The sequence below is a fragment of the Larimichthys crocea genome, chromosome VI, assembly GCF_000972845.2.
Source record: "Larimichthys crocea isolate SSNF chromosome VI, L_crocea_2.0, whole genome shotgun sequence".
NCBI classification, from domain to species: domain Eukaryota; kingdom Metazoa; phylum Chordata; class Actinopteri; family Sciaenidae; genus Larimichthys; species Larimichthys crocea.
The window spans coordinates 8,732,129-8,741,701 of record NC_040016.1 but is presented as its reverse complement, the minus strand read 5'-3'; the positions used below and the strand labels follow the sequence as shown (position 1 = coordinate 8,741,701).

Sequence of the window (9,573 nt, the reverse complement as noted above, 5' to 3'; positions counted from 1 at the left end):
ATAAAATAATTTTAGCATTTCATGTGACACTGATTTGATCAGATCAAACTGCAAGTACACTTCTTAAGCAACACAGTGTGTTAAAGTGTGTTGTCCCTCACTATAACGCGGTTCACCTTTCGGCCTTGCCGTTTCGGAGTTTTAGTGTAATTTTGCATGCTTTTACAGTGTACAGTATGACCGCACAGTGTTTGGCATCCTGATTGGCTATGGGAGAAGTGTTTAAATGAGAAATGTGAGAAAATGTTAATGCCTGACTGAGAAAAGTTTGTTAAGCCTTAAATTGTAAAAAAATAAAAGCTGATTACTTCGGATTTTGTCCATCGCAGGTTATTTTTAGAACGTATCCCGTGATAAACGAGGGACCACTGTACTAGAGTTGTGGAGAAACAAGTGCCTAATTACTTTGCAAATGACTCAGGCCATTTTAAGCCACCATTTTAATATTTAAAGTTGGAACTGGGGACCACATGTGTCCAGTAACAAGTAAAGCCATGTGCACAAATGTGGAATAGGATCCTATCCACTTTTACAGATTATGGCAAAACAAATATATTTCGAGATACTACAGCTCCACATTGGCAGTGTATTGGAGTATTTCATGCAGTGACTGTACTGACTTGCACACCTTCAAACCACCTTTTTAAAAAAGAAAAAGCTTAATGTTCAGCTTGGTGTACAGTTTTGTTGTTATGCTGCTTTAATCTACAGCGTCTTTGAGCATCCATAAAGTGCTTTAAAACATTTTTTCCCTGTCACATGAACGCATTTTATTCTATTAGTGTAAAATGTTATAAAGAGATTACTGCTTACCTGCGCATACGCTTCTTCCTCCACTGGAAGACAAGAGGGATATTTATTTAGACAGTGATCGTAGTACAAGCATGCCGTGTCCACCCTCCCAGTTTCAGTGACTGACAGACAGCGTGCAGATAAAATACACTGAAAACATCGATACTGCTGCAGCTGAAGCAGATCTGGACCTTTGAACATGAACACAGCTTCATCTTCGAGCATGCACCAGAGCAGGCCTCCACACACCATTAACCAACCTTTAATATAATATTTACAATACTTCTCACTTAGTTTGTACATTATTATCACTTGGATTAACATCAGCATTTGTTAAAACAACTGAAGAAAAGATACAAAGGAGCAGGAAGGGTTTTTAAAAGCAGACACACGTTGTAAGTTAGCACAGAGGCTAACGAGCAGCAGGAAGAGGACAGACAGATCCATAAATACAAACTATGGCCGGGTTAACTCACCTTGGCTCTCATCGTGGAGAAGTTCCTGTGAAAAACAAAGAGATTTAAATCGTTAGTGACCGCGGATGATTTGTAAAAACCGGTGATTGAGTTTGGATTGAGTTAGCGGCGAAGCTGGTTTCCATACCTCGGAGCGAGAAGAGCAACGGAAAGAGGATGTGACGGAGGAGGAGGGAGGTATTTATAGCGGAGGTGACGCCATGTTTGAGCGCCAACTCAGCGCGTTCATGGGAAATGTAGTCCAAGTGGACTACACGTGTGTCCAAGTGGACTACACGTGTGTCCAGCCTTCAATAAGGGAGAAAGGAGTGTCGGTTTCATGTCAGAGGGCAACAACAGCACAATGAAATGTGTTAGATAAAGAAGAACAGGCCAACAGCGCTAGAACAAGAAGATTAAAAACTAAAGCTAAAGAAATAAAATACTACAAATAAATACTACAAAAGTTCAATCAATCAATCAATCAATCAAATTTTACTTATATAGCCCAAAGTCACAAAGTACATTTGCCTCGGAGGGCTTTACAATCTGTAATCTAAGGGAGATGTGACTGCATCTTCAACCAATGCCGTGCCTGACTAGACATAACCCTGAAAGAGACAGACAGACAGACAGAGAGACAGACAGAGAGAGAGAGAGATGAGTTATATAAATAGAAAATAACAACAAAAAAAAGAGGGGGGGAGCGTACTGCGTACAGTGTGAAAGGATTGTGTCAAGTGTTGGGGAGAGAGAGGTATCACTGTATAAATAAATGTTATGTACTGCACTATATGAATAGTTTAAAGTTTATTTATTTATAGGTTTACACAGCTCAGGTCAACAGCACAATGAAATGTGTTGGTCAGCTCAGCATTAAGGGTAACGGCACTAGACACGCAAAATAAAAATTTAAATAAATTAAACGTGGAATAAATAAATAATAACAATAAACATGAAAAGTATTATTTTATATAAATTAATAAATAAAGAATGGCCTGATATGAAATAAAATATAACAAACTAGAATATGAAATATATGTATACTATACACAGTATAAATGTGAAAAGGTTGTATCAAGTATATACAAGTATTACTGTATCAATAGATATGAAAGTACTATACAAATAGGATATATTACACTATATAAATACAGTATATGAAAATTGAGGGTTGTCAGTAAGTGTGCACAGGAGTAAAATATCAGTCCTGGTATAGCAGCAGTCATTGAACATGGCTGGATATTTGTATATAGTCAGTTTTAATGTTTTAATATGTACAGTACTGTAAAAACTTTCCGGATCTTTAACAAAAGCTACAAGCTACGAAAGTCTATTATTTATTCACATTAAATAATTAAATGAACATATCTAACATCTGGAATAACAAATCTATATATAATGATAATTCTTTAATCTTGTAACTGTTTTATTTTTACTTGTATTCACAGTATTTATTGACTGTGATTCTTATATCAAACTCTTTATTTCCAGTTAACTTATTTTATCTAAAAATAGATTCATGCACAAAACCACATGAATGCTCAAGACAGGGTAATATAAATCAAATCCTCTGTTAAGGTACACCTGTAATTTAATCGTTTATCAAAATCTATCATACGTTCAAATCATTGGAGAATCAGTCCAAACAATAAAAAAACAGCTTCTGAATTTAACGCCTTACTGTTGTTGTCCTCAACAACCGTCCTTATTGCAGCCATTTCCAAAGAAGTTGCAGAAAACAAACACGAATGTATGAAAATGTTTTTATTTCTTTAGATGTAAAGTTGCTTTGCCCACTGATGAGCTACAAAGCGGGATCTTTTCTTTTCTCAACACCGTCCGAGACCTCGAGATGAAAACTCTAAACCTGAAATGATCTCTCACAGGTCCAACATCCACTAAAGATGCCCACAAAACCTTTTTCAATGCTTCACGAGACTAATGGTGTCAGAGCAGCGTCACTGATAGAAAAGTTTTTCAAAACTGGAACATAGTTTTTCATCTTTTCATAAAATTTGAGGGGAATGGCAGTAAATGTGGCAGTTTTGTTCTTTAAACCCAAGCCGATTACAACTGTTTTTTTGCTTGTGTACTTAAAAATATTCCAGTCTTCTGCTCTGGTTATTGCTTTAAAAAAAAAACTGTAGTTAAAAATACGGTCAGACCTTGATGATATTAAGTGTAACCATAAACCTTCAGTACATCAACTCTGAAGTAAATACCGCATATTATATTACAATCCCTGTAATTACCGTCGACTGTGTTACATTATTTAGCAATTTCATAAGTGAGAAATTTATAATTTAACCCTTTACTGCATGGTGGTGTTGAGAAAAAAAAAAGTTGTTTCATGATGCACTGGATCATTAAGTCCTCGTCATCCTTTAACACTTCACACTTGAGACAAAGTGCTCGTTAACCTTCCAGTATCTGGATGTTTTACTATAAAATCCAGTTTACATATGAACAGCTTCGTTGTAATCTTGTTGCCAAAGGGAAACGTGAGAATTCAAGTCGTACCATCCCATTCAAGCAACAGGAAAATCAATCCACATTATGCCTTATTTAAGAGGCTGATATGATCCAGGTTTCTGATGGTATCACACAGTAATTCTTCACCTGCAGCTCAGAAATACACACTGATCCACTCCCATTAATGCCCACCAAGCAAGCTCCAGTTTTTCTTAAAGGAAATGTTCAGCTGCAGATTTATCAGGATCGATTATAAAAAAACAAGCACCAGTCACACAGTTAACATTTGGCAACAATTCTTTTCAAAACATGTAAAAAATATTTGCAAATATTCTTTATTATTTATTTCCTACTCTTTCCATGGTACTTTCAGTTAATGCAGTAAAGGGTTAAGCGTCCACGTCGGACCTTTTAAATATTCATTTAATTCCAAAGTTCTTCTGAATTCTTCCGTTTTAAATTGGTGAAATCAACTCTATTCAGTGTTTAATGGGGCAATTTCTCATGTTTTCTCTTGCTTCTCTTTGGGGTCTTGCATGTGTGGAAAGGCAGTATCTATTTATTCTGCAGCTTCTGTGTCCTCGGTTGGCTGTCCGGTGGCATTTTCTGCTGTCTTAGAGGCCTGCGGGATGTGAAAGGAGAGGTGCAGATTAGTACATAAAAAGACATCATGAAACCAGATAAGTGTTCTCTGTGACACAAAAAAAAACAGGTGAATGAGCCCAGTGTGCTCTGGACTACCACAGTTCATTGTTAGAATAATAACCCACCTTCTTTTTCTTTTTCTTCTGTGTTTTACGGCTTGCAGAGCTCTGTAGTAAAGTCTAAGAGAGGAGAAGAGGTTCAGTACGAATAGAAAAACAAGAGTTTAAAGCAGAACGAGCTCCGTGTTCAGTCTTTACCTTTAGCTCTGGATCCTGAACTTCGTGCTCTGACTTGTAGAGCTCCGGGTCGAAAGGTCCGTTGGTGATTCTGTGAGGCCCGTTGGCCATCAGCAGCACCGTGAACTTGAACTGCGCTACACACTCTCCTGAGAACAGAAGACACGGGAAGATGAAGTGAGGGAGCGGTTACAAAGAAAAATACATCATAAAGGGAGGTAAACACTCACCCTCTTTCTCGTGTAGCACACTGAAGGGTTGTAGCAATTCATGTTTGGCACACTCCACCACACCGAGACGGGCTTTGGCCTCATCCTCGAACGCCCTGATGGAAAACGGATGGTGGTATTTAAATATTGATATTTAATTTTAACTGTCAATCTATTTTAAATGCCAACAGATAGTGGACTACGTATTTAAATTGCTACATGTAAAGTGCGGTGGTGTTCATACCGAAGAGTAAAGGGCATGGCATCAAAGCGCCGTTCCACCTCACTGAAAAACGTACGGGAAGTTTTCATCTTCAAGCCGTACTGCTTACTGGGGTCCCTCTTGTAAATGGTGGTCCTCAGACCTCCGTCTCTGGCCTGAATAGAAATAATAAACATTAAATATCTGTTCTTTCCACTAATGAAAACGCTGCAGCTAAGGGTAATGAATAAAGCAAGACAAGAAGACACTGACCTTCCCTTCTCCGGTGCTAATTAAGACGTCCACGGCGTAGACTTCATGTACCTCAAACTCTGCTTTCTCATGGTCCTTCCTGGAAACGAGTGCCAACAGCAGCCAGTGAAAAAGTAGTTCAGTCATGCAGTACTCCACTAAAGACAATTTACTGTTGAGTTTCTCCAAATATAATCGTGGGTTGCTGGTTTCAGCACCACAAAACAAATTCCATTCACTTCTTTAAACCCAATCTGTGGCTCAAGTCTTGTCCACATCAAACTGAAACCTTCTGTCTGGACAGATAAGACAGTGACGCCTAAACGTACCTTTGCTGGTCTGTCGGGTTCTGAATGACGGTCTTCTCTCCATCTATGACATGCTGCTTCAGCTGATGGGACAGCATACCTTTAAAAACACAAAGCCACACATTAACTTATGAGTCCTTAAACAATTACCATCTTTCTTATTATTACGTTAGCAAACCTGTAGAGAGTCAAGAAGGAAATCTGAGGATGAAAGTCATCCAAATACGGATCACTCATGGCCGCCCTGAATGCCTTTTCCACGACAGGGCACCGACTTTTAATGAGACACTTACCCTCGATCGGGGTGCATTTGAATGACTGAGCAATCTTGTTCCAGGCTTCTGTCACTTGAGTGTTCTAAGAAACAGAGAAAAAATGCATCATTTTCACATGCAAAAGGCTGCTGTGCACTTACTGAAATCAGAAAACGCTGAAGACATATTCATTTTGTTTTACGCTCGACTAATCTGTCTAATCTGGTGGAGAGTAAAAGAGTAAAACTACTGGATCTGCAATGAGCTGTCTGAGAAAAGGGACGAGTTTCACATACTAATGTGGCCAGAGTTCTATTTCTTCACGATAAGGCACATATAAATATTTATGATCAAAGTCTGCAACTGTAGAGGTCATTGTGGCCGACATGGAGAAGACTGCAAGAAGGCGGGTTACATGTACCTGGTTACCGGGTTTAACAAGGCGAAGTGCTGCTTCTGCACACAGATGGGCTGCTTTGATTACATCAGCTTTCCGGCCTGTGATGGGGTTCTCCTGCAGGAAGGAGATAAGGCGAGCAGAGGACTCGTTGTAGTAGGTGTGCTCTAATAAAGACGGCGACGAACTGGGACTTAAAGCAGTGTAATAAATAAATCCTCACCTTGCTGGCTCCCACCACAAAGCTGTGAGCGACATTGGCAATGAAGCCGTCGACATGAACCCCTAGATCGCTACAGAGAACAAAGAGGAAAACAAGAGATGAGCGCATGAAAGGAACAATAAAACATTTAATTGATCACGTGTCAAAGTCACTGCTGGTTTAACTGCCACCCTGCTGTCAAAATAACTAATGTTGACACGGGAGCGAATTAATCAAATCTATTTGGGAAGGACAAAATATCAAACTATGCTCCACTTTGGAAAATGAGACCAATAAAGACTAAACAATAACCAATAAGGTCGGACAAAAATAAGACAATTTAATCTGTTATGGTCATTAAATAGAAGATATACTGCAAGCTGAGTTTTTTTTTGGCCGAAATACAGTGAAGGACTTTTTATGAATTCAGAGGGAACGGCACTACAGACTGTAATAAACTGAACAGACATGCCCGACCAGAGGGTTCAGAGAGAGAGTGTGTGAAAAGCGAGAAACATACAAACCGTTGGTGTGTGTGTCACCACAACACATTTAAAAACATCACATTTCAACACGCAGCACAGAAGACGTGACACAGGACGCAGACATGCGTGGCAACACAACAACTAAGATGAGCTCACTTTGTTTTTCAGAGCACGGCACTGCGTCGGAGACACGCGATATAAAAAGGAGTTTAGCAGATGTGGTGCCCATCAAAGCTAGAAATCCAAATTATCACTTTGAAAATAGCTGCTCTAAAAACGACAGACCTTACTTGTTGTTTGCCAACACAGGACAGACAAGAAGACGAGACCTTACTGACGAAGCAGACAAAGAGAAAACCCTCGCATACGAGCAAAGATATCACACGGACAAGCACACTGGGAGACTCAAAGACACAGAGGAAAAAGAGGGGGGGTGACATTATTGCAGAGCGTGGTGGTGCCTACATTTTGACCAGATCCCCATCTTTAAGTGTGTAGTCGGGGTCACTCTTCAGGGGAGAGAAGTGGCAAACACAGTTATTGACTGAGACGCTGGTGGGAAAGGCAATGCCTAGAAGAGGGAAGAGAGAACCACCGAGTCTTCATTTGGAAATCATCCACAAGTTTAGCAAGAAAACTATACAAGGATGGAGAGAGTGACACTTAGGATCACCTAACAATCTTAGTCATACACTCTGCGTGGACTACTAACACGACTGCATCTACACTCTTCTCGATAGTGTCACCACAGTTCACCCGAATAACACGCTGGCGTCGTCTTTAGCCTCACCTTTCTTCATCTCCTTCTCCTTCTTGAAGACCTTTCCGGTCTCAGCCATGATGTAGGCATCACCCTTCTCACAGAGGCTCAGCACGGACACCCCGGGCTTGGCTGTTTCCACGACCAGACGGAGGGCCTCTGGATAAAAACAGACAGCAAAATGATTATTAATGTGGTCTTGATGCCGTGAGACGAGACGACAGATCATCTGAGATAATGTCTAGAGTCATTTGACGGCTTAAACTGAATAAAAACAAACACTGAATACCAACCAGTCTTCGATAGCGTGCAGTCAAATAAGATTTGATCAACAGTACAAATATGTCAAATGTCAGAAGAGTAAACACTGCAGTAACGCCTCCTTTGATAATAATAATATACATTTATACAATTTAGGCATTTATTTGATGGCAGAAGTTGTTTTTTTAATATTTAATATGGTGGATTAGCCAAAAATCATATTAACATTTGATTATTTATCTCTAAACAGTTCCTCAAGCTGAAAATACTTTATTTTTTACAACACTTGCTGATATTGTGGCATAAATATACATATAAACCATTATCCATGTATATATGTCTAATAAGACATGCTTCGTTTGCAGTAAATTTTGTCTTTTAATGTAAGAAATAAGCCATAAAAAAGGTCAAACAGCTGCTGTCCTTGTTATATGTGCATTAAACCTGATATAAAAAAGTTAAAGACAAACTAACACAAAGAGTTCAGCCGTGAACATGTCACACTAACTAACGCGGGGCTTCGTTATCTGAGGCTGCCCAGCCTCGGCTTATCTCCACCCGGCGCTTACAACGTTTGTTTAACACGGTCAGCCGGCTGCGCTGCTGAGCTAGCAGGTTGAGTTAGCATCCCACGTTAGTTTAACGCGGTAACGAGCAGCTAGTTAGCCGCGAGCTAGTTAGCTTAGCATACGTGTGGCTCGCATGTAAACCACATGGCGGCGGCGGCTGCGCGAGCTGACTGACGTTAGCTGGCAGCACGACAGGGCCGACCAACGGCTACCAACGGCGACCAACGGACGACCAACGGCTACCAACGGCTACCCGTTTCGAATCTACTCACGGTTGGCGATGTCACCACCCATCTTGTACTTGGTGACCACCAGGTCTTCAGCTATGGTCTGCTCCTGCTCGTCGTCCGACATCTTGGCAGTGAAGTTTCAGTCGCTAAGTCGGGCCCCAATCAGCGACACACTTCAGCTCAGCTCGGCTCGGCTTGGCTCGGCTCGACTCGGCTCTGAACGACCGTTGCTGCTGCTGCTAACACCAGGCAGGCAGGCAGCCCTCCCGCTGCCCTCCAAGCCCCTCCCACTTCACGGTGTGACGCTGACGACGTCACAGCGACCCCGACCCGCCAAAAAAAACCCAATGACAGTGTTTAACCCTGAGTAAGATTAAACGAAACATTTATTATCAATCTCATCATACTGATGGCAAAATTTCATATTCTCATATAATTTCAGCTATTAAAACGCTTAATATATGTGAATATTTAAATATTATTATTATTTAAATATATTTATGTAAACTCTTTCTCCCCCCTGGCGTAGAATATACATGAATGTTTTTGTAATGTTTTGTATATGATCTGTGTTCCTTTGTTTGTGAAACAAAGTTCTAATAAAAAAATAAAATAAAAAATAAAAAGTGTTTAACCCTGATGACCAATTTAACTTAATTATGAAGACTTTCTCACACAGAAGGCATTCCCTACACAATTTAAAGAATGTAGCTCAGTAATGAATTCCATTCCCATTAATGAAAGGCTATAAAAATCAGAATATGCAACATACAACTTGCCCCTTATTTAACTTGATTTTCATGTGAGTTTAAAGGTCCAGTGTGTAAGATTTAGGAGCCCC

General features: G+C 40.1%; 1 protein-coding gene and 1 long non-coding RNA gene across 2 annotated transcripts in view; both read right to left on the bottom strand.

Moving 5' to 3' along the window:
- LOC104933449 (uncharacterized) overlaps positions 1 to 1,487 on the bottom strand; it is a 15,344-nt gene extending 13,857 nt beyond the window's left edge. The window contains exons 1-3 of the long non-coding RNA XR_002042754.2: positions 1,396 to 1,487; positions 1,269 to 1,293; positions 814 to 836 (exon numbers count right to left, since the gene is read on the bottom strand). This is a non-coding gene — a long non-coding RNA (uncharacterized LOC104933449). The remainder of the gene's footprint in view (positions 1 to 813; positions 837 to 1,268; positions 1,294 to 1,395) is intronic.
- A 1,512-nt stretch (positions 1,488 to 2,999) lies between these two features.
- On the bottom strand, positions 3,000 to 9,036 carry pa2g4a (proliferation-associated 2G4, a). The gene is made up of 13 exons (XM_010748896.3): positions 8,775 to 9,036; positions 7,703 to 7,831; positions 7,378 to 7,483; positions 6,449 to 6,518; positions 6,250 to 6,342; positions 5,868 to 5,931; positions 5,596 to 5,674; positions 5,288 to 5,366; positions 5,057 to 5,190; positions 4,834 to 4,928; positions 4,625 to 4,752; positions 4,493 to 4,546; positions 3,000 to 4,344 (listed from the first exon to the last, which is right to left on the bottom strand). The coding sequence occupies exons 1-13, from the start codon at positions 8,854 to 8,856 to the stop codon at positions 4,282 to 4,284; spliced, it is 1,176 nt and encodes a 391-aa protein (XP_010747198.1). The 5' UTR covers positions 8,857 to 9,036; the 3' UTR covers positions 3,000 to 4,281.
- Between the last annotated feature and the right edge of the window lie 537 nt (positions 9,037 to 9,573).